At 39.4% G+C, this 22937-nt stretch overlaps 3 protein-coding genes across 4 annotated transcripts; 1 reads left to right on the top strand and 2 right to left on the bottom strand.

Annotated features, from left to right (window-relative positions):
- Window positions 1-588: 588 nt before the first annotated feature.
- On the top strand, window positions 589-2050 carry LOC113162201 (GTP-binding protein Rhes-like). The gene has a single exon (XM_026360224.1). The coding sequence runs from the start codon at window positions 834-836 to the stop codon at window positions 1458-1460; it is 627 nt and encodes a 208-aa protein (XP_026216009.1). The 5' UTR covers window positions 589-833; the 3' UTR covers window positions 1461-2050.
- Window positions 2051-4421: 2371 nt separating this feature from the next.
- On the bottom strand, window positions 4422-16301 carry LOC113162021 (phosphoribosyl pyrophosphate synthase-associated protein 1-like). Of its 2 annotated transcripts, XM_026359959.1 has the most exons (11): window positions 15573-16301; window positions 14307-14359; window positions 14141-14207; window positions 12315-12487; window positions 11763-11878; window positions 11575-11630; window positions 11190-11335; window positions 8977-9021; window positions 5901-5971; window positions 5177-5323; window positions 4422-4919 (listed from the first exon to the last, which is right to left on the bottom strand). In XM_026359959.1, the coding sequence occupies exons 1-11, from the start codon at window positions 15734-15736 to the stop codon at window positions 4761-4763; spliced, it is 1197 nt and encodes a 398-aa protein (XP_026215744.1). In that variant the 5' UTR covers window positions 15737-16301; the 3' UTR covers window positions 4422-4760. The 2 variants fall into 2 exon arrangements, with proteins under 2 accessions (XP_026215744.1, XP_026215745.1); XM_026359960.1 differs by lacking the exon at window positions 8977-9021.
- Window positions 16302-18103: 1802 nt separating this feature from the next.
- On the bottom strand, window positions 18104-22139 carry si:dkey-45d16.4. The gene is made up of 7 exons (XM_026360376.1): window positions 21921-22139; window positions 21275-21397; window positions 20885-21026; window positions 20635-20743; window positions 19938-20028; window positions 19124-19312; window positions 18104-18759 (listed from the first exon to the last, which is right to left on the bottom strand). The coding sequence occupies exons 1-7, from the start codon at window positions 21955-21957 to the stop codon at window positions 18632-18634; spliced, it is 819 nt and encodes a 272-aa protein (XP_026216161.1). The 5' UTR covers window positions 21958-22139; the 3' UTR covers window positions 18104-18631.
- Window positions 22140-22937: the final 798 nt, after the last annotated feature.

Raw genomic sequence — 22937 nt, 5'->3', positions numbered from 1 at the left:
GTAGGTGGTTGCTGTCATTTGTGGTGTGTAAAAAAATGCATCTAGGAGGTGAATAATTTATTACCTGATATGGTACTTAGCATTCTTGTCACAATCAGATTCTATACAGCAATTTAATTATTGGTTATATGAATATGTTTGGCATGGCAAACATTAATACGAAAAGATGTCAGAGAGTAAGTATTTGATGATGCAACATTTGAATAATCATTAAATAAAAAGGATATAAATCACCATGATATAATTATACACCTTTATCTAACCACAGAAAATCTGTGTAGAACTGTTTTTTCTTTTGATATTTGTGTCAGTTTGTACTGAATTATAATCAGGACTGTGATAAACCAGTATTTTCCATTCTCTGCTTGCTGTTTATTCACTTTTAGACATTGCCTTGTTTCTCCTCCTGAGCTGGCTCCGTACACTGGTTTGCATGCTTTGCTGTCATTGGTTGCCTTCATGTTACACTTCAACAGGCTGCCTTCAGCTGATTGGCTGGAACTGGAGCAGGGGATGGAAGCTCTCTCACCAAAACAGGCATAAAAGGCAAAGTGTGTGGGATCAGAGATACAGTGGAGCACCCAACCAGCAACTCTAAGGAGGCTTGACAGCGTGTCGCTACCAGTTTGAGAGAAAACACTGGAGGAGAAAAAAGGCAAGAACCGAAGCTCTACAAGAAGAGACACGACAAATTGCTGAAGGGGAGATTTTTAAGGAACCTTGACAGGAAAGGTGTAAATCAGTGACAGGTGTCAGTTTAACAGAAGCTGCTTTGACCATTGAGAGGAAGTGAGTAAAGTCACTTTGGCCAAAAACATTTTCAAAAAGGCAGCATGTCTCTGGAGGTGAAGGAGAAGACTCAGGTGCGTCTAGTGTTTCTGGGGGCAGCAGGAGTAGGCAAGACGGCACTGATCCGACGCTTCCTCCAGGACACATTTGAGCCCAAACACCGGCGAACAGTAGAGGAGCTGCACAGCAAGGAATATGACATTGGCGGGGTCAAGGTCACCGTGGAGATCCTTGACACCAGCGGCAGCTACTCCTTCCCTGCCATGCGCAAGCTCTCCATCCAAAACAGCGATGCCTTCGCACTGGTGTACGCTGTGGATGACGCAGAGTCACTGGAGGCTGTCAAGAGCCTTCGAGATGAAATTCTGGAGATCAAGGAGGACAAGTACACCCCCATTGTAGTGATTGGGAACAAGGTAGATCGGGAGGAAGAGCGTCAGGTGTCCAGTGAGGATGTGCTATCAACTGTTGAGATGGATTGGAACAACAGTTACCTGGAAGCATCCGCAAAGGAAAATGCTAACGTGGTGGAGGTGTTCAAGGAGCTCCTGCAACAGGTAAACCTTCCCAGCCACCTCAGCCCCGCGCTACGCAGACGCAGGGAGACCTTTCCGAAAGACATCAACTTCCGGCCGCCCATGAACAAGACCAACAGCTGTATCCTGTCATAGTGAAGGAGAAGGTTTTGGTTTCGTGAAGGGATGAGGAGTGAAACTCAGTGATGCTGGACGAAAGAGAAAAGCCTGGACTTTGAGTTACTGTGCATGTGAAGTGAAGAGCTGTGATCTGGACCAACAAAGACAATTCACAATTCACAGCTGAGAAGGACAATGGTATTAAGAGCGCAACCAGAATATTTAAGAATCTGAATTAAATCAAGTGCAGAGAAGAAAGCTGAACTAATCATCCTGTTCTTCACTTGATGTAATGTTGCTGCTTATTTGGTGACACACGGCTGGTGGTTAGATCAATGTATAACATTTGACTTTCAAATTAAATGACATTTACACCAAGGTATTTGGAGAGTTGCTAACAGATTGTTTACTGGAAGAAAATGTGCATATATGTCGTTGTTTGTGCAAAGGTTGTATCATGTAAATTGTTTTAATTAACTAATTCACCTGTAGCACATCAAAAATGTTTACAATTTTTGTACTTGGTTGCAGTTTGCCTGTTACATGACATAACTCTTATGTTTGTGTGTGTGGCAAATATGAACTGCTAATGCACTTTTCATTTTGAAATGACAACTCTAAATAATGTTTTCAGGTCGTTTCTTTTATAAATTTGATTTTTTTTTTTTTTATCATTGCAAATTTTCACAGATGTTATTGTTTTAATGTAATGTAAGTGGAATGTGAATCTAAATGTGCAATAAATGTACAAAAAAAGTTAAATATTTGTGTGGCCTTGCTGTCGTTAGATCTATAAAATCACTCTTTAAATTTTAATAATTTCTTCAGGGAAATCGCCGTCAGTGCAAGAATAAACGGCAATCTAGTGAATGAATGAGTAAACAAAACTAAAAAGATGCATTAATATTATTTTCTGTATTGTAGGGCTGCTAACACTTTTAGTATTATTTTTCCAGAGTTCATATTCACTTATTGTGACCCCAGTCAATACATTTTTTTAGAGCTGCCCTTTTTATGGGGTCAGGAAATCGTTCAGCTATCTCATTGTCTATTCAATGCATGTGTTAGAGAATCAAATTGAAAACTGAAATAAGTGACTCAATCTAGTAAATTCACTGTAGACTTAAGAGTCCTATGTTTCTCAGTGTCGTGCACTGTATTTTAAAAACTCTGTCGCCATCTGTTGGTGAAAAAACAAACAGATGTAAAATTCACCACAACTGAGTGTGAGCAAACCCCGGGGTTTAAAATGATACCTTCAAGATACTTCATTGTAAGAAGTGTAAAATCTCAATAAGACATTTGAGTGACATTAACTCAAACTTAAAGTTTTAAATTTCCTTCATTTTTATTTTTATATTTAAGTGTCCACACACTGACTGTATGGTGACTATTATGAGGTTTATTATTTATCACATCTAACCTTTCTAAACCATAAAACACATTTTAGTTCAAAGCAAACATCTGAAAAAACTCTGTTTAACATCTCCAAATTTAGGTGGAAGCAAGTGTGGATTCATTTACCAAGGCAATGTGAACACTGCGATCTAGCTTCACATTAAGGTTCAAAGAATAAAGGTTAGGCAAAACAAACTGAGCTGCCCCAGCACAAACATCTGACTACCTAATGGTAGTCCAGCCACACTCCTGTTTAACCAGTTCACAAAATGGATCATTGTGCAGTTCCTGAAATATCTGCACGGTTCCCCTTAACCCAACCTGCCGAGCAGAGGCAGTTGTGCTCAGGTCCGTGACCCCCACCCCCACCCTACTCCATCAGATTAGACTGAACCAAGTTTCCTGTTTTAATTTGAGGAAGTGGCCGAGCCAACGTTTGCGGGCAGTTCCTCTTTCAGTCCACATTTAAACATTCTTCCGCACTTCGCTCTTGCTTATTTGTGAAGGGATGGAGGACTTGCAGCTTCTCACTCAAGCAGGTGTGTGGATTTCTCATCTTTTAACACAGAGCTCTAGTTTACTTTAGGTTGAAAGTTTTGAGCATGTCAGAGTAGAAAATGTATGTGAAATTACACGTTGACTAGCATTCAATGGTCAGATTCGAACTGCACTAAAGGAAGCTATTCATGTAGTTTTAACTCAGCTTCTCAGATGTCTTTGCTCCTGGACTTGGTCAAAGCTCCTCAGCAGATAAAAATGACCCTGAGGCGTTTAGAACAAGTTCAGGGTCCTGGACTGAACACAGCAACATTATTATTATAACTATAATGAAACGTTAGCAGCGTGTGTTGCCAGCATATAAACTACAGCGGTAAGGACGATTTATCATAATGCAGATTTTATGACTTGTTTCAGCCTACACAGCAGCATAAAAATAACTGTAAATGTGTCACACAGGCCTATATTTACTCAGACACTCAGCGCCTTTATGTCATGTGTCAATGTGTGAGATTTGAGTAAATTAGTCACCAATTTAAATTGTATTTAAAGACTAAATAACAGCAGTAAAAAAAAAAAAGACCTTTAAGATTACAATATATTCATTTTTTTTCTAAAATCTTGGCACAATGGCAGCAATGACATCCCACCAGCCTGCCTACAAAGAATCTTTTTCCTGCACTGCATTGTGTTTATTAATAAGCGCTGTCCTGTATAGTATACTGCAACTAAAAGATGCCATGCAGACTTCTTTGGCATAAAGAAGAAAAGTTTTATAAGACCTTTTTTTTTTAATCCATCTTCATCTGCAGCTGGACACTGTAGTGTGACATTTCATGATTTTCCATGCTTCACAAACCAAGCAGTCTCAGCTGTGACTGAAACTGCAACTGAAAGTTTGGGTTCAGGTGTGAGGCCACTCTGCCACACATTTGTGACAGTTTCTGACAGTTCCAGAAATCTCTTCACACTTCCACTACAAAATGCAAACCATTTTTGCTCTTTATAACGCCACCTGTGTTACTGTGGTAGTTTTTTTTAATCAGTGACTAAAACATTTTTACACTTGAATCATTTTAAACCACAAATGACAGAGCCCCATTCACCCAAAAAGAATAATTTTATTTGACAGATTCTACAGCGTTCTGAAAGGCTGCTCAATACACTGTGTTTGCCATTTATGCTTTCAGATGGTAAGGAAGCATATATTAGTGAAGTGAAACAGTCTGTGTCATTTGTACAGTCCCACTATGCAACAGAGGAACAAAGCAGATTTGAGTTGCTTTATATGTAACATACAGTAAATACAGTAAATTTCTGTCGGCGTGTTCATCAGTACAGCAAACAGAAAGTGGGGTAAACTAGATTCTTGGCCCTCTGCGTGTGTGCTTGGTAATGTTTTGTCTTTGTATATATAGGAATGTAAATGTATGCGTTGCCTTAGTCATCCACAGCAATGTTGCGGAACAAATAAGCCATGGACTCTCCATTGTGGATGCGTCGGATGGCCTCAGCCAGAATCATACTCACATCCACAGTTTTAATTTTTGGACACTGCAACTTCTGCACCTCATGAGGAACAGTGTTGGTCACCACCACCTGGAGGCGCAATGTAATAGCATTAGCAAAGGCAACAGCAAATGATGAATATATAACCTGTATACTAAAAGTCTGTCTGTCACCTGAAACACATTCTTAATAAATTTAATTACACTGTGTTATGATTTTTTTTTTTCATTTCAAACCATTCTTTGTTTCAGAAAATACAGTGAGACAAGCAAATACAAAGAAAAAAAAAACAATGTATGAGAAGGTTTATTTCTATCTGAAATATGTTTATGTACTAGGGATTTTACCTCATCAATTGCAGACTCCTCTATTAGTCTTGGTGCCTCTGCAGACAGGAGACCATGTGTAGCCATAATGTAGATCTTGTAGGCTCCCCTCTCCTTCAGGATATCTGCTGCTGCTACAAAATCCTCCACATCATCTATGATGTCATCCTGAGAGGGGTAGGGATTATAAGGTGAAAGGGAATAAGAACAAGGCAAACATTTAGTAGCTTATATTTTGAGTTTATTCTAAATATCTTTGACTTGGGAGGTGTCATGACTGATATAAATCTGTCCGAGCCCATAAAGCATCACAAACACAAAGCTTGCTCCAATATTCTTATATAGTGATGGTTTCTTTTAAACATGAAGAAATTATTAAATGAATATAATTCCTCAAACCACTTGCTGAGCTGATTTTTCATTTGACATTTGAAGCTTACATCATTAATTGAATGTTTACTAGCAACCATGACTCCAAGTGCACAAGTTCAAGCATGTCCACGAGACCAAAGATTTATCTGCTTCTGACAGCTCTGAAGTGCTACTACAGGCCAATGATTCTACAGATTACCTTTAACCTAGTGATCAATGTGTGAAAACCTCATTCCTATAACACTATGTGCAATTATGAAATCCATTCCTCACACTGCATCGTTCCAGTACAGTTGTTTGGTCAGATTCTCAGTGATAGGAGGAATCAATTAGAACAGAATGAAAAAATATATAAATAAACTTGAGATCTTACAACAATGATGGCGATTCTGCCTCCTACATCTCCGACAACAGTGATAGGTGGCTTCTCCTTTGCCATCATCACTGTAAAACAAATGAAGGGATGTTATTCTTAGGATAGAGAGGGAGTTGCCACCAGTCGGGAAGAGATTTTTTAGGTGAAGTAAAGTTAAGAGAGATTAGGTCAGAAGGGATTTGGTTAAAACCTGTTCTGCCCCAACAAGTTTCCAGCTACCACAGCACCAATCCAGTGACTAAGCAGCTGAGACTAAACAGAACTGATCATCAAACAAACATATATTAGGTTTCTATGGAATGGCTGGCAGAGTGGTAGATGGACTAGTGGGTGTAGAACTGAGCCTTTTTCAGGAACCACAAACGAGGATCGATTATTAATTTTTATCTGCCATTTTTAACAGATTACATTAATCTTGTTACAAAAAGAATCAGGCCTCAGAAATGCTTCAACCCTGACATAGAAAAAAGTTAAGCATAAATTCAAGTAATAATCGATCCACGTCTAGAGCCGATCACATCAGACCTGATGGATCCCCCCCCCCACACAGATGACCTCACCATGCCAAAAACCTTCCAAACAGCAGCAAGACACATTTAGAGGTCATTCCAAATTCAACACAGACCATCCAGAAAAACATATTTTGATCTATCATATTAAGGTATTATCAACAATCTGCGGTCCATAATCAGAAGTTATGCAACTTATTATTATTATTATTGTATGTCATTTCATAATCTAAATCTAGCCATGGTTATTACAAATAATGCTTTTCAATCTTGTGCTGGCTATTTTTATGTTTTAAATCTAATAGTTAGTAGCCCAGGATAAGAATGAAAACACACGGGTCACATAGTTCCAGTCACAGTTTCTCACCCGAGGAATAATTAATGATTTTACAAGTACCAAAATCATTTCTGCTGAGAGTATGTGATACTGAGGGCTTCCAACAATTAACAACATCAACAACTTAACACTTGAGAAAAATGTTTTCATCTGATGCATAAGTATGCATTATTTTATCAGGAAGATGCAGTTCCCTGCTTTTTAGAACAACACAAAACACGTTTATTTCCTTTTGGTTTTGATGCATTTGCATAACGACTCCCCCCTCCGATGTCATCTGTACTCTGGTTGTAGAACAGATACAGTGGTGTGAAAAAGCATTGGCCCCCTTCCTGATTTCTTAGTTTTTTGCACGTTTGTCACACTTTAGTGTTTCAGATCATCAAACTAATTGAAATATTAGTCAAAGATAAAAAAAGTAAACACAACATGCAGTTTTTGAATGGAGGGAAAACAAAATGGCCCTGTGTGAAAAAAGTGTTTGCCCCCTAAACCTAATTGCTAGGCCACTCCAAAGTCTTTTTGTTTTCATTTTGTTTTCTTCAGTCATTCAGAGGAGGACTTGTTGGTGTGTTTTGGATAATTTTCCTGCTGCAGAACCCAAGTTTACTTCAGCTTGAGGTAACGAACAAGTGTCCAGACATCCTCCTTCAGGATTCTTTAGTAGACGGCAGAATTCATGGTTCCATTTATCACATCAAGTGTTCCAGGTCCTGAAGCAGCAAACAGCCCCAGACCATCACATTACCACCACCATATTTTACTGTTGGTATGATGTCCTTTTTCTAGACGCTAGACGTAATGGGACACACACCTTCTAAAAGGTTCAACTTTTGTCTCGCCAGTCCACAGTATTTTCCCAAAAGTCTTGGGATCATCAAGATGTTTTCTGGCAAAACCGACGCAAGCCTTTATGTTCTTTTTGCTCAGCAGCGGTTTTTGTGGAGCTCTGCCATGCAGACTATTTTTGCCCAGTCTCTTTCATATGGTGGAGTCAGGAACACTGAACTTAACTGAGTCAAGTGAGGACTGCAGTTCTCCTGGATGTTGTTGTGGGGTCTTCTGTGACTTCTTGCATGAGTCGTCGTTGTGCTCTTGGGGTAATTTTGGTCGGACAGCCACTCCTGGGAAGGTTCTCCACTGTTCCATGTTTTTGCCATGTGTGGATAATTGCTCTCACTGTGGTTCACTGGAGTCCCAAAGCTTTAGAAATGGCTTTATAACCTTTTCCAGACTGAAAGAGCTCAATTACTTTCTTTCTCATTTGGTTTTGAATTTCTTGACACAATGTCACAATGTGGAACTTGACACAATGTCTAGCTTATCTAATGTCTAGTATCTTTTGGTCTACTTTTCTTTGTCAGACAGGTCCTACTTAAGAGATTTTTTTGATTGCGAACAGGTGTGGCAGTAATCAGGCCTGGGTGTGCCTAGAAAAATTGAACTTGTGTGTGATAAACCACAGTTTTAACAGGGGGGCACTTTTTCACACGGGGCCATGTAGTTTTAGATTTTGTTTTCCCTTAATAATAAACAGAATCATTTAAAAACAGCATGTTGTATTTAAATTTGTGTGTTATCTTAATATTTACATTTGTTTGATGATCTGAAACATTAAAGTGTGACAAACATGCAAAAAACTAAGAAACCAGGAAGGGGGCCAACACTTTTTCACACCACTGTATGTTGTTAAAAAAATGAAGTGCTGACTAGGAGAACGCTGCTGGGATAATTAATGTGTCCTGTATTTCCTTCACAGCCTCAACAGTCGGCTGCAGGCAGTGTGTGAAATACCTCACAGCAATGAGGCTGCCAGCAATATTCAAAGCAGCTTGGATTTAGGAAGAGGCCAAAATTTAAATGAACTGACATTTTTGATGCATTAGGATGAAACATGCACAGACCAGAACATGCAGTGGAGTCAAATACTGTCATATTAATGTAGTGAAGTATTTATCGTATATAGCATTTAGACTGTATGTGGCACGGCGTGGCAGCTTGCCTTTGTCTAGAGTAGCTTTTTAAAATACATTACATTACCATTTTGGTTGATTTTGTTTTTCCCTTGTATGGCACAGAGATCTAACACCTCCTACAGTCACTTTAATGTTCAATGTCCGGATGTTAAATTAAGTGGAAGCCCTCAGTAACTCATTGTGTCATTCCATGCAGGGAGGCATAAACATTCAACAAGAAGCATAAGAGGATTCAAGCGTCAGGATCATACTTGGGAGCTCTATCCCAGGGAATAGGACATGATGTCTGCTGTTTGCTGTGGCAAGAGATAGGATGGTACAAAACATTAAAGGAACAATTAGACATCCAACAAACAGAGAAGATAACATACAGCCCAAAGAAATTTTTAGATGTTTGTTTTTTTTGTTTGTTTGTTTGGAGATTGTTTTCAGATGTATTCAGATTTAAAAATTATTTCTGTAATGCCAATTGACCTTTCACATAATATAATAATGCTTGGTTAAAGGCAGAGAGACATAGAGACACAGCTGTAATGAGTGTGATTCAGCCCCTGCTGGAAAGGAGAAAGACAAAATCAGCAGAAACGAGAGAAGATGGGACACGTTTAGATGAGGAGGAAAATAAATCTGGTTCAGAAGTGAAAGGGGGCCATGTCAGTCACTGCCTGCACTACTTCAGGCAGAGCTGACCTGAAACATGCTGTGTATGCTACTGTAGGGTCAGCACTGTCATTACTCTTGTCTAAAGCCGACCATATTAGGCATTTAGAAGAGGAGACTGAAACTGTGAGCCAAGATCAACCCTGATATAGGTCCCGACTGAGTGGTAAAAATATCTTAGAAAGATCAAGACAGTGAATATAAGTAATGTTTCAAAAGCCTGTAAATTCCTTGATCATTTAATGAGCTTTTTTTATTTGTTTAGTTTTTTATGGTTTATGGAACCAGCAACTCTTCTCTCCAGCACAAGCACTCGAATGCTTCTGTTGGAAAATGTAACAACACAGCTGAATTAGCCGTCACGTACAGTTTTCTCTTTGTTTTGCCACTCCTAGACAGGTTTGCTGTGCTAAGAAACCTTGGCATTTTGCTCTTGCAAAGCTTGTCTGCCTCTAGTGGAAAGACTCCATTTTAAATCATAGAGTTCATACAAAATATAACCAAAAAACAATATATATATAATAATTCAAAAATAATAAGTTCTAGTAATTATAGAATTACATTTATATAAGTAACTTTGATGCTTTTTGATGCAAATACTTTTATTTCTAGCAGTGTGTTTCTACTCTTAAGTAGAACATGTGAGTACTTGACGACTGGAGATTGAAGGATCTCCTAGTGGCTATTACTGCTCTCGTTTTTACAGAGGAGCATTCTTGGCTGATCATCCTCAAATTTTAATATAAATCAGGAAGCCAATCACCCCAAAAAAATTCCTGATATCTTAGGGGGACAATCGACCAAGAAAAGCAGGTTTTAAGGAAGATTCAACCTGAACATGAAAAGCAACTTATAATAAACAAAGAAAGGCAACCATGAAACGGACTTGCTCCAGCAATGTAATAATGAAAGTCTGTATGTAACTAGGGGTGGAACAGTTGACAAAATTCACAGTTTGGTTCATATCATATCATACAAGTAGGGGAAGGTTTTTCCGATATTGACATGTTTTTTATGTATTTGACAATAAAAAAGCTTGCCTTAACGTATACATATGGAATACAAATGATGCAAAGTCAAACACATCATGTCAAATCCCAACTAAATTACTTCAATTAAGGATTTTATTTCAACCTTTTAAATCATTGAAATATTTCCAAAATTGATAGACTTGTTTATTGCTGTGTTGGGAGTGTGTCGATGAGAGGGTGTTTTATAACGTGGTTTAAGTAATTTAGTCACTGAAATCCTGCACAGGGCGGCATATCTTTCACCTCCAGTGCTTTAGTTGTGGATTTTATCCTGAATGTATCTTTATTGAGAGGCTGATTCTTTCCTCTTTGTGCTCTCAATTCACTGACTGGGGTGATGTCTTCATAATTTGTTCATCATTTTGACAGTATTGCAGCTAGCATAGGCCACACATGTTGCACAGTAGTTAGACACTGTCACCGTTTCATCCACCACTTTTTTATGTCAAAGTCATAAGTAACACTCACTTGTACACTATGCTCGCATACAGCAGACAAAAACAACGCTGATTAGGATCCTTTAATTGTTCTTTGTCCTGACCACTCGTCATTTCAAGATTGACCAAAAGCTGCACTAGACTCTTCATCCATGCCAACTACAGTAGGTTTCTTCCCCAGTAACTTTAGATTTTCTCAGTGCATGTCTCAACCTATTACAAATGAACTGAACAGTACATATGTGCGCACCCTAAACCCATTGTCACTTGAACCACTCCACCCTTACAACTGACTATCAACATTACAAAAAAAGATGTTGTCATGTTGCATCTTACATGGCAGTTCCAGGCCGGTGTGTCCTGTGGTGGTGCGGGACAAAGGTGGAGAGTGTCGACCATCAGCCATGTCTGACTCTGAGTGATGAGCCTCACCGTGCATCACAGCCAGCCCAAGTCTCAGCCTCTCAGCGTAGGACTGAGCTCTAATACAGACACACAGAGACGCAAGACTCAAATATCAGAAAATGCCAAACACAGGAAATGCAGATAAATGCACAGGCAAAGAGAGAGGTTTGAACAGAATACTAACAACAGAGTAGTAGGAGAAGAAAACTGTCCACTGTGACAGTGCAGTACACTTTAAACAATATAACTAGAGAACTTAAGGACATCAGCACTTTTAAGTTGATTATTATTTTCAGTGACCCAATTTGCTTGTTACCTCTTGGCAGCTGATGGGGATTTTGCAACAATTACAGCATTCCTGTAGTCTGGAATCTAGGGAAAGAGAAATATTATATTCAGTGCAACGCAGCTAAAATGATACTGTAGAGAAAAAAAAAAAAAAAAAAAAACTTTGACTGCGGCTCCTTGACAAAGACAAGGAAGTAGAATATAATGTTGTGTCACCTCCTCCTGGATGTACTGGATGAGGAAGGGGGAAGCTCTTAGATTGTCAACAGGGAAGTTGAAGAAGCCCTGGATTTCTTTCTGGTGGAGGTCCATGGTGATGATGTGAGTTAGACCTGCAACATAAAACACATACATGTTGTACTGCTTGTGTGCAATGAACTCTGAGTTGCAAATGCCCAAAAAGGAGGAAAAAAAAAAGCTCAGAGTCTGGGCGAGTTTGTGGATTAAGAGGCATGTGGTATCTGGATTAAATAGCCCTAGACGAAAGTGGGGGTGAAAGACTTCAGGTGAAGCTGTATTTACTGGGATCTTTGCTTTTGGCAAAAGTGATGTCATCAGTCACAGTCAACAACAAGTCACCCGGACTAACACTCATCCAGTCTAACTTGGTCCTATCAGGTAAAATGCTCAAATAATATATATAATTCAAATCACAGAGAGGACGCTTGTTTTACTAATGTGGTTTTCTGCTTTACTCTGCGTTTTATTTTGATGGGTATCAATACAAAATCTATATTGACAAAAGAAAGTACAACAAACAATTCATACCAGCTTTAGCCAACATGGATGCCAGCAGCTTGCAGACAATGGATCCTCTCTTCCTCATCTTGCACTGCTTGCTGTAGGGGAAGTAGGGAATGACCCCGATGATGTTCTTGGCACAGGAAGTCTTCAGGGCATAAGCCATAACCAGCAGCTCCATAACAGCTGTGTTGACATCTCTGAGAAACAGCACATTATATTCAACATCATCACCATCAGATATGAGAAATAACAAAGGTAATGTGACGCAAACTGTAACAGCCTATGGTCATCTACAAGTAAGAGCAACATTACTTCAGCTTGGCAACTTGATCCAGACTTTGAACTTTCACCACCTCTTGGGAAGTTAAGAATAGAATTTACTTTTCTGAATAGATCCTTCATGCTTCCTCTCCGTTTTACTTTTTTTGCTTGTAGATTTTGTATGCACACCAATGTCATTATGATACATGGTCAGATCTGTCTGGCATCTGGTTACATAACTGAGCTGAAGAGGAATGATGGAGGAGACTCTGAGTATTAATGTGCTTAAAGGACATTTTAAAATCAATATCAGCACTGAGTAGCAATCCAAACTCTATACTATACTATACTATACTGGTGAGACACTTCACTACTGTAGAACAGTGTCAGGCTGCTGGTGTAACAGGATACTGTATGTTGACATTTTGGCCTTAACAGCTTGTTGAATGCTGAGCCCCCACACAGGCAGAGTGATGGCCTGCTCACACAGGAAGTTCAGAAATGTCATGTCCTGCCTGTGACCCCTGGTTATCTTTAATTCAAATACAACTCCATTCAGGCTCAAAACTCCCATATGGATGATAGGGCATGTTTTAATGGGATCTTGGACATGTGATTGTTGGGTGCCAAATAAGAGCTATTGCTTCTCTTTATTTATTTATTTATTGTTTTTATTGTGCTTTATTATTTGTATGAAACACAGCCTTAAATACATTGATTTATGGATTCAGCGTTTCATTTATTTATAAAGGATTTTAGAATCTGAAATAAAAACATCAAGGTCACAATATACAAAGTATAAATGTTCTGGCTCATTTCAGTTAGTAATACAGTGTACCGGGAATAATACTACTACTACTACTACTACTAATAATAATAATAATAAAAATAAAAATAATAATAATAATAATAATAATAATGGGGAAATTTGTGTGGACAGGCAGCTGCATTTCAGACAACAAAGATTCAAGGTTCAGTGTTTTGATTATAGAACAGACAAGAAACAAAAGATAGAGAGACTAAATCTTAAAAGAAAAGGCAAAATTTGGTGTTCTCGAATTTATGACATGAAAGGAGTCATACAAGATTATGTTTGCAGGTCTGAGCATGTTTTAGTTGTGAGCAGCTTGAAAAGAGGTAACTAAAGGTTAATCAATAAGATTTTATCAGACACAAAGTTATAGATTTTAGGTGCACACAGGCTGCACTGAAATACAACATGACACTCTGAGTAACGGTCTTTAAAAAACAGAAAAACAATGTTACTGCAGCGTGCAGAGAACAGAGATGGACCACAGTAATCTGTCATAACAACGTGTTTCTATGAAAAGACTTTGATTTCCTCTGTCTTATTTGTATTAATAAAGGGGAATTTCCTCACACTATTCAATTAACCGAACAATTTTAAAACATACATCTACTGTATAACCTGGGGTCATGACAGACAGAAGATGGAATCATCTGACAGAAAGCAATTGGGCATACTGATGATACATTCGGCATTTAGAGGCCTTTTGTGATGGTATGTGCGCTGTATGATTCTTTGACCTTGTAACCATTAAGCCATAGAGTGTATCCTTGTATCTCACCTGGGAATGGTCTGAATGATGAAGACGTCCTGGCCACGGACAGACTCTTTTACCTCCACTCTAGTCTCTGAAAAATATATATTAATTCAAATGCAAAGTCAAGTGAAACACTTAACCATAGTTTATCTACGACAGCCAATGGGGAGATGAGGATATTTATTCTTACCTGTATTTGACTCCTGATACACCACAGACTTGCCCAACTCCACACCCAGACGCCTGGGGGGAAAAAAGGAACAGTGTGAAAAACACATACAGTAGACGTCTATGTTATCCACTAATTAAGGTGTGTGAATGTCCTTTTGGTTTTACAATAATAAAAAAAAAAAAAAAAATTTTGTCTTGCAAAACTTTTATTATTATTGGTCGAAGTGGGTGAGGAATCCCACTAGGCAAGACAGGCTTCTCTGCCTGAGCAGCCTCGCCCTGTTAACAATATTCAGCCTCAATTATTGTTTGCACACAACCATGTCACCACATTTGCCTTTGGGAGTACACGTTTAGGGCCATTTTCTGTTTTAACCCTGCTCCGATGAAAACTCGACTTGGTCTCACAATGGCCACATAATCACTTTAATAATGTTGTGCAATGCTGCCAAACAATGAAAACAGCGGAGGCTTAGCTTTCCTTTGCACTGTGGGCAATGCAACCTTTGCTTTGCTGGGTGACAAATCTGCAGGGCCCAGAAAAAAAAAAAAAACACAATGCTGCTCCCATTAAAAAGTAGGCCAGCTTCGGTGTTTGTGGAGATCTCGGTCAGACCATTACTATTTTACTTGGAATAATAAAACACATATCACCTTTTTGCTGTTGTTTTTGGCAAAACTCAGATACACGTTACCTTGAATCACCTGTTTTCCTACTAAACCAGCAGCTATTTAAATTCCCCATGAGCCAGTGCACAGTATCGGTGCTGTGTTTACTGCCTAAACAGAACAGTGCCTGCACAGTACACTCCTTTCATCGCAATGATTCTCACTGGCAGGTCCTTTGAATCTCCCATGTCAACACCCTTAAGAGAAAAACGCAGATTGGAAATAATCTAATAAAATAAATCTTTTATCTTCACTGTCAAATGTTGTGCACTGGGTGTTGGAGAACAGGGAACTTTTCACATTGGTAAAGTCACTGAGCTACATCAAGGGGCACATTAAAATAAATCCACACTCTATCACCTGATTAAGCTGTTTTTAAATGTATTCCTCTTTAGTTTGCACACATGTTGTGGACACCATGCAGCCTCACTGTCGATGTTCACCTGTGACACACTGCGAGCAGTACGTGTGTTTGTATCTTAACTGAACTGCATCACGTTTAAACAGTAGCCTACACACACACACACACACACACAGCTGAACAAAAGACTACCTAAAAGCCCACAAACGATCACACACACCAATGTGGACGTGCCCGTTTGAGATCTCCACTTACTCTGTGATCTTCTTGGCCAGCTCGGTGCAGGCGGTGCTGGAGTTGGCGGAGAAGACGCGGTAGCCACTTCTGGACATGTTCATTTTGGTGAAACCATACGACAGTTTGGGGATTGGAGATGAAGACACCACAGACTTGTAACCCCCTAAACGCCTAATGGGCATGTTGCTTTCGAATCAGTGTGTTGTGTCGTCAAGTTTTCCTCCAAATAAAAAATAAAAAAAACACGTCAGAAATCGCCCGATTGCTCCTTTAACGACAGCTTCTCCACTGAAAACGTCAACTCCGTGGTTTGGCTTTCAAACGTGCAGACGCATCTTGAGAGTAGCGAAACGCAAAGTGATACTGAAGTGCCACTAAAATAACAAACAGCACATGGTTTGCGTGCAACGTGGAAACACTCGTGTTGGTGTCTGCGGATCAACAACCGGCCTCACATGGAGCCGCAACACAAAAAAAAACACCCCGATCCGGCCCCAAATCGATAGCGCACGGAAAGCGGAGCTCTGTTTCCATGTGGGTCACTGAGTCTGAAGCGTTATGAAACACGCACACGCGTTTGTTTTTGTTTTTTTTTTGTTTGTTTGTTTTTTTTGGCTGCTACCACGACGAGCTGACATGTATCACAACCTCCCCTCGTTGTTGTTACAGTGTAATAAAGTGCAAACTCCGATGGTTACGTTGAAACGCGGCCGCCGTAAACTTTGTAGCAATGCGGTCGCAGCAGGAGGAGGAGGAAACAAAAAAAAACGCCACTAGCACGCGTTCATTGGATGAATGAAAACAGAGAGTGACAGCCGAGAGGACCAATCACAGACTAGAGTCGGGGCGTGTGAGATGTCATTTTAGCCAATCAGCGCGTGTGATTTGAATGACCTAAATTTAAAGCGCAACGACCGCAAGGTGTTGTGCGCATGTGCCAACGCTTTCAAATGTCCCTGTCAGACAGGACTCACAGTGGCACAGTGTAAAATACCCTGCACTGACATTTGAAAAAAAAAGCAGAAGTATGCTATAGTTACTATAATCCGCAACATGCAGCAAGTATTCTAATGCAGAAGTAGTACCCTTATTGGTTTTATGTAGTCTATGCACTGTAGCTGTTCCATTGTGGATTCATTATTCATTATAAAGTGAGAGATGTAGGCAGAACATTGAAGTGGACCTAAGTAGTTTATAATCTGATCACATGTTTTGTATAAAATCTGAAAAGCTTTAATTTTCAAATAAATAAAGTAGGAGACAAAGCGCAATGAGTTATGTGCATGTTTATGTACACAGCTGTGTACATGTACTTGTTTTCCATCACTGGTGTTTTGGTAACAAGGACCTTTCTTGGAGCTTCCAGATACTATTGTCTCTGTTCTATCATAAAACATCATATAAAGCTTCGAGGGATTAACGGTGATATGAGAAAATACAGAGCTAAAAGTTCTGTAGGGCTCCAGTGGGGAAAATATTCAACAGGAGTCATGAATCGTCACACAGTTGAAAGTTAAAGTTGCTGGTGATCAGAATAAAACACACAAACTCAGCTTATCATGCTTTTTTCAACACAATAGAATTAATTACTAGACTAGTAACACTGTAACTTGAACTAACTTTTTTATCCACTGTGTACTGGACAACTATTACAGTGTGTTTTGCACTGCCATCTTGTGGATAACACAAGTATGTGGCTCTCTTCAAGTTCCATAGCATCTATAGCATCTCTGCTGGGTTGAGATCTGGGTTCTGAATTGGCCACTCCAAAAGGTGGATTTTGTTTTTCTTTAACCTACTCTGTTGTGTATTTTGGTTCATTGTCCTGTAGCATCATTTAACATCTACATAGTTTCAGCTGACGAACACACATTCTCAAATTATTTTAAAGAATCTTCTTTTAAACAACCTTCCTCTAAATCACTGCAAGCTGGTCAGGTCCTGATGCATCAAAGCAGGCCCAAATCATGATGTTTCCTTCACTATACTTTGGGATTGGGATGATGTTTTCATGATGATATGCTGTGACCTTTCAACACCAAATGCTGTGTGCTGTTTTCAAATAATTTTATATAGTTTCATCTGTCCACAAAGCATTTTACCAATATCACTGAGCAGTGTCAATGTGCCCTTTGGCAAATTTCAGGCGTGCAGCAATGTTCTTTTTAGTAAGCACCTTGTAACCCTTTTCAGCTGATCGTAGATCCTCTGAAAGCTCCTTTTAGCATGGCTCACATAAGCATATTCATCTTGTGTGGAGCAAACTCAAAAAGGTTTTTGTCAGTCGTAGTAGCTCTAGTCCACACTTACAAACTAATTTTCTTATGCTAACACCTGACACCTGACATTAACGACAGTAAAAGGGGTTCATGGGCATGTGAGGTTTTTATGGTTGTTCTTAATAAAGACATGAATGATCAGATTTTGATTTGTGTGTGTTATTACTTTAGGCACATTCTATTTGTTAATACTCTTGACTTAGATGAGGATCAGATCACATTTTATAATGCACAAAACCATGAAATTCCAAAAGGTTCACATACTTGGCTACTTGCCAATGTATGTCTACTGGGATCTAACTTGGTTGGCTATGTGTACACATACTAATTCAATCTAATACAGTAGCTTTGCCCCTCTATTTAGGGTAGTGAAACCATTAGAAACACTTAATACCTAATATAATGTAATCCAGTGCAACTTCACCACCCACTATGACCTCCGTAATAAATATATAGTATAATTATTATTTTTATGATAAAAAAAACTGATAAATTCTGACTTTCAAAGATTCATGGCACTGTTGCTGTATTATATAGCATTGTAGTGTACAGGTGAGCAGGCAACTGAATAGTCTGCACTTGGGATTGAGATTTAAATGCATTGTTCATCTCTTTTGTTTGGTTGTTTTATCAAGTCAATAAAATGTATGTAACAACCAACAATATTGATCTTTTCACTTCTGTTTCCTTATTTTCCTTCCTCTTTTCAGCAGTAAAAATGCAGCTGATTGTCTTTTTCCCATATCTCACGCGTCCACCTTTTGTAGCAATAAAATGCAGGTGATGCTGCCTTCTCTATCAGCCTTTCAGCACCTTCTCCTTCAGCAGGTCCAGGATCACCTGCCTCTCCTGACTCTCCAGTTCAAATCTCCTCTCTCTCTCTTTTCTCTCAGCTCCTAGACGTTCCCTCTCCAGAGCTATCTTACCTGAAAATAAAAAACAAAACAAAAAACAACTTTTTAAATTCCCACTGAGGATGGTGACAGTATGACAGTAAGCATGTGATTAATATCTTCTTCATTTCAAGATGAGTCTAATTGATTTCAGTTCATAATTGTATGCATGCATATGTGAAGATAAAGATGTGTTTGTGTCTACATGTACCTACCTGTACATCAGTAGAAAGACAATGTTCTCACAACTTTGTAGCATCATTGACAAATGCTTGTTGTGTTATACATAATGTATGAACATTTGCATTTGTGATTGTGGCTCTAAAAAGTAAAGCTATATTAAAGCTGAGATGCTGATTTTTACACAGGGTTCTACGTTGCTCTGATATATTCATACTTCTCTGAATCTCCAGTTCCTCTCGGCGCAGGGCAAGCTCCTCCTCTCGCAGCCGTTGCTCTGCCTCTGAGCGTTTCTCCAGGAAGCTGAGAATTTCAGAGTAGGTCTGGCAGCAGCACTGGCAGGGCCGTTTGGCCGTGGGTGCCGCTGGCAGCTCAACCATGTCCTCACGGTCGTCTTCTGGTTCTGCTGTGACAGTAATGATGTTAAAATGCACATATTCCCAAAGGGTGCTGCAGAGTAATGCACCTGAAGCTGTCAGGTGTTATTTACTGAAGGGCAAAAACTTAAAACTGAGGGTTCAAATCGAAGGTTTGAAATTGTGCTCCACCAAAATCTGTATTTAAAGTGGGACACGCACCGCTGTAAACCTGAAAGTGCACGTAACTGTTAATGAATCCAGGCTGATGATAGTGTCTGTTCTCCATAAAGGACCAAACTCCTGCTGTGATATTTCAATTCTACAGTGTCCAGTTGTTTTGTACTTAAGAAAATGGGTGAATGATAAATGAAAATTAACTACTTTAACTGTGGTTCTCACACCAACATGACAGGATGGGGATTTTTATCACACAAACATGCCAAATCACATGATCAACAAATTGGCATCAGTTTAAGGTTAACACGCTGCCATCACTGTGACTGTAACCTGGTGCTACAGAGTGGATAAAAGTGATTGATGATTGATGTTTTCACTGCTAAACACATCAGTGGACTCAAATGTGTCTTACACCTTCTAATCCTGCTACCGTTTTCTACTACCCCCACAGTACATTACGTCACCGGGTACTTGTTAATGTTGGATCTGTTTTACCTGCAGTAGATGTTTGTGTAATAGAGATGTTAGGTTTGTCTTGTTCTGGTAGAGGTATATCTTCTATGGTTCGCTTTCGCACCTCATCGTCCTTGAAAACATACGGACAAAATTACTTCACTGACAGGAAGATCAAAGAAAAAGAATTATGAGTAGATGTAGTAACAGCAGATGTTAAAAATAGTAGTAGCAGGAGTTACTGTAATAAAAACAATTCCAATAGTATGAGTAGTAACTGCAGTGAAATACTATGTTTAAACACTAATCAGACTTGGAATGCAGGTTTGCTTGTCGTGAAATGCCACCAAGAGGAAGAGAAGAGAAGTGGTTAAGTTACAGTGAACATAATCTGCTTTCATATTTCTCTGGTCAGTTTCAGTACCAGTGAAGTGGCTACCACATGACAACATGTTGTGGAGATTCTAGGTTTAATGACTTTATTGAACCTAATAACAGAGCATGCAGCACATTTTCCAAAGTAAGCTTAAAACATACTGTCTTATATATCTCTTCTCAAATAATAAGTTCAGCAGTGAGGTGTCATACAAACCAATATAATCTTAGGCCAATGGAAGCTGTGATTTATATGATGGACCTGTCTCTGTAAACCAAATCAAGGGCATTCAAAAAAAGCTTCTTATGCTGGTGTTCTGACATACAGTTTACCTGCTCCCCCCACAAGACCGCTGACACCCACCTGATACTTTGCGCCTTCACTGCTGGCCAGGAGTCCTTTCTCAGCCTCAAGCTCCAAAACCTCATGGAGCAGATCCTCTTTTTGGGCGTACAACCTCTCTGTTCCAAACCTGGGTACACAACAAGCTTCAAATGCATGTTTGCGTTTGATAGGGACAAGAACACACATCCAGTTCAGCGATATCACTCCCGATATAGGGCTGTTTACTTTCACATTCTCCTGAAATATGGCTCCTGTTGACAGAACCAACCTGCGCAGACTGGGGAAGTCTTGTTTCTTGTAGTAATCTAGCAGCAGCATGGTCCTCTCTCTACACCTCCTGGCGTCCACCTCGAAGTTTTCATCTTGGAGCGCTGCTGTGATGATCTCTCCCACACGTGCCCAGATACGTCCTGAAAAAGTTCCACGCGTTCACCCACATGTCGATGCAGTATTTAGGACACGAAGTTTATGTCCAGTTAGCTCATTGATTACATGTCTCTAATGATAGCGTAAGGCTGTGACTCAAAACACATCATGCTGTGTTCTCTCTGCCTCTCATGGATTTCCTCATTGCACGATTTACTGAACAACTTTACAAAGATATCTTAAAACTCTACTGATGTTTTACATAAAGGTAGAAAATCAAAAAAGGACTGACCTGGCTCTTTGGAGGCGAAGGGGTTCTGGGAGATGACCTCTCGCAAAAGGATGATGTCATGCCTCGCTGAAAAACGCACCTGTCGTTTCCGTGGGGTTGTGGACGGGCCGGCAATGGAAAAACCTGGAGTTGGTAACAAAACAGAGGAAAACTAGAATAAAATGAAATAAAAAAAACTTTATGATACATATAAGAATATACTGAACCCAGTGTCACCAGGAAAAAACTACAAGTAGCACTGAACTTATCATGTTATATAGCTGTAGATACTTTCAAGAGAACTTTTAGTTGATTATTATTATTATTATTACTATTGTTGAACACTTATTACACGTTGTCACTTATGGTTACATGACAGCAGTCTGTCACATGCAGAGCTGCAGTTGGACAGATGGCAGCAGCGTTGTCACTAGTGTCCTCCACTGTGCACAAGTGCAAGTAGCCCGTAGCCTGCAGCTCCAGGAATTAAGAGAAACGAGACCAGTGACAGCCCCCAAACGCGCCACAGCGCGTTTAATGGCGAAACGCATGCGTCAGAGCAGGAGGGGCATTTGCGCACGGATCGAGAGGGGCACTAAACGCCTCGTAGGAGATGTTAATACAGTGTCGAAGGCTTGTTGGACGTGGAGGTGCTGTTGTATCTCACCGTTGTTGATCGGCACTTCCACCACTACTCGTTCCATGTTTCTGTTTGGAGCATCCGGGAAACCGCTTGACGCGGACCGTACACGTCCACTCAGCCGTACAGGTTCAACACTGACGTGTAACACAACTTGGCAGAGGATCAGAGAGCTGGTGAGGCGGAGGCACCGCTTTGCTCTCGTTGTTGCACTTGCTGAAAGTGGCCACACGATGAAGCCAGAGGTCTGCTCTGCTGTGGAGTGATCCTGAAGAGGGAGGACCACATCCATGTGTGAGGCTCTGAAGTGTAGACTCATCCAATGTCCGTTTTATAGGCTTCAGAGGAAAGTTAGTGGTAGTGGAAATGCAAAACCATTAATATTATTATTATTATTATTATTATTATTATTATTATTATTATTATTATTATTATTATTATTATTATTATTATTATTATTATCCCTCATACACCAGGATATGAGCAAATGGCAATTACAGTTTGCCTAAATTGACTAATTTCAGTTTTGATTATAACTTACAAACCTAATTAACCCTAATTGTTTTAATATATTAAGACTGTTTATTTATGTCTGCCCTTGTTTGTTGTACATTTTACTTCTATGTCTGTTATACTATTATATTTCCTGATGAAGGTCCAAGAGACTGAAAGACTGAGAATTAATAAACATTATAGTGTCTACATTAGTGTTTTCATTTTCTTTGCTGGTCCATGTTTTGTACTTTTTCCACATTCAGGTGTACAGAGAGTGTTTCGAGAATTGGGAAAACCTGAATGTGAGAGCTGCTTTACAATATTGTGTCCTAGCTTCTTCTTTTTTTTATATTTGAAATTATTATTGTTATTGTGAGTGTGTAGGAAGAAGAAGAATACAGTGTGTGTAGAGAAGAGATGTTTTCTGAGAAGCTTCCTAGTGTCTGATGTTGTATTACTTTCTTCTAAGCTTAGTAGTTAATTACTGCATACAACTGCTAGCACATCCTTGATGTGTCCTTGACTTTGAGTAAATATGACTTTTTGTCA

The sequence above is a fragment of the Anabas testudineus genome, chromosome 1, assembly GCF_900324465.2.
Source record: "Anabas testudineus chromosome 1, fAnaTes1.2, whole genome shotgun sequence".
NCBI classification, from domain to species: domain Eukaryota; kingdom Metazoa; phylum Chordata; class Actinopteri; order Anabantiformes; family Anabantidae; genus Anabas; species Anabas testudineus.
The sequence above is the reverse complement of the archived record's forward strand: the minus strand, read 5'-3'. Positions and strand labels throughout refer to the sequence as shown.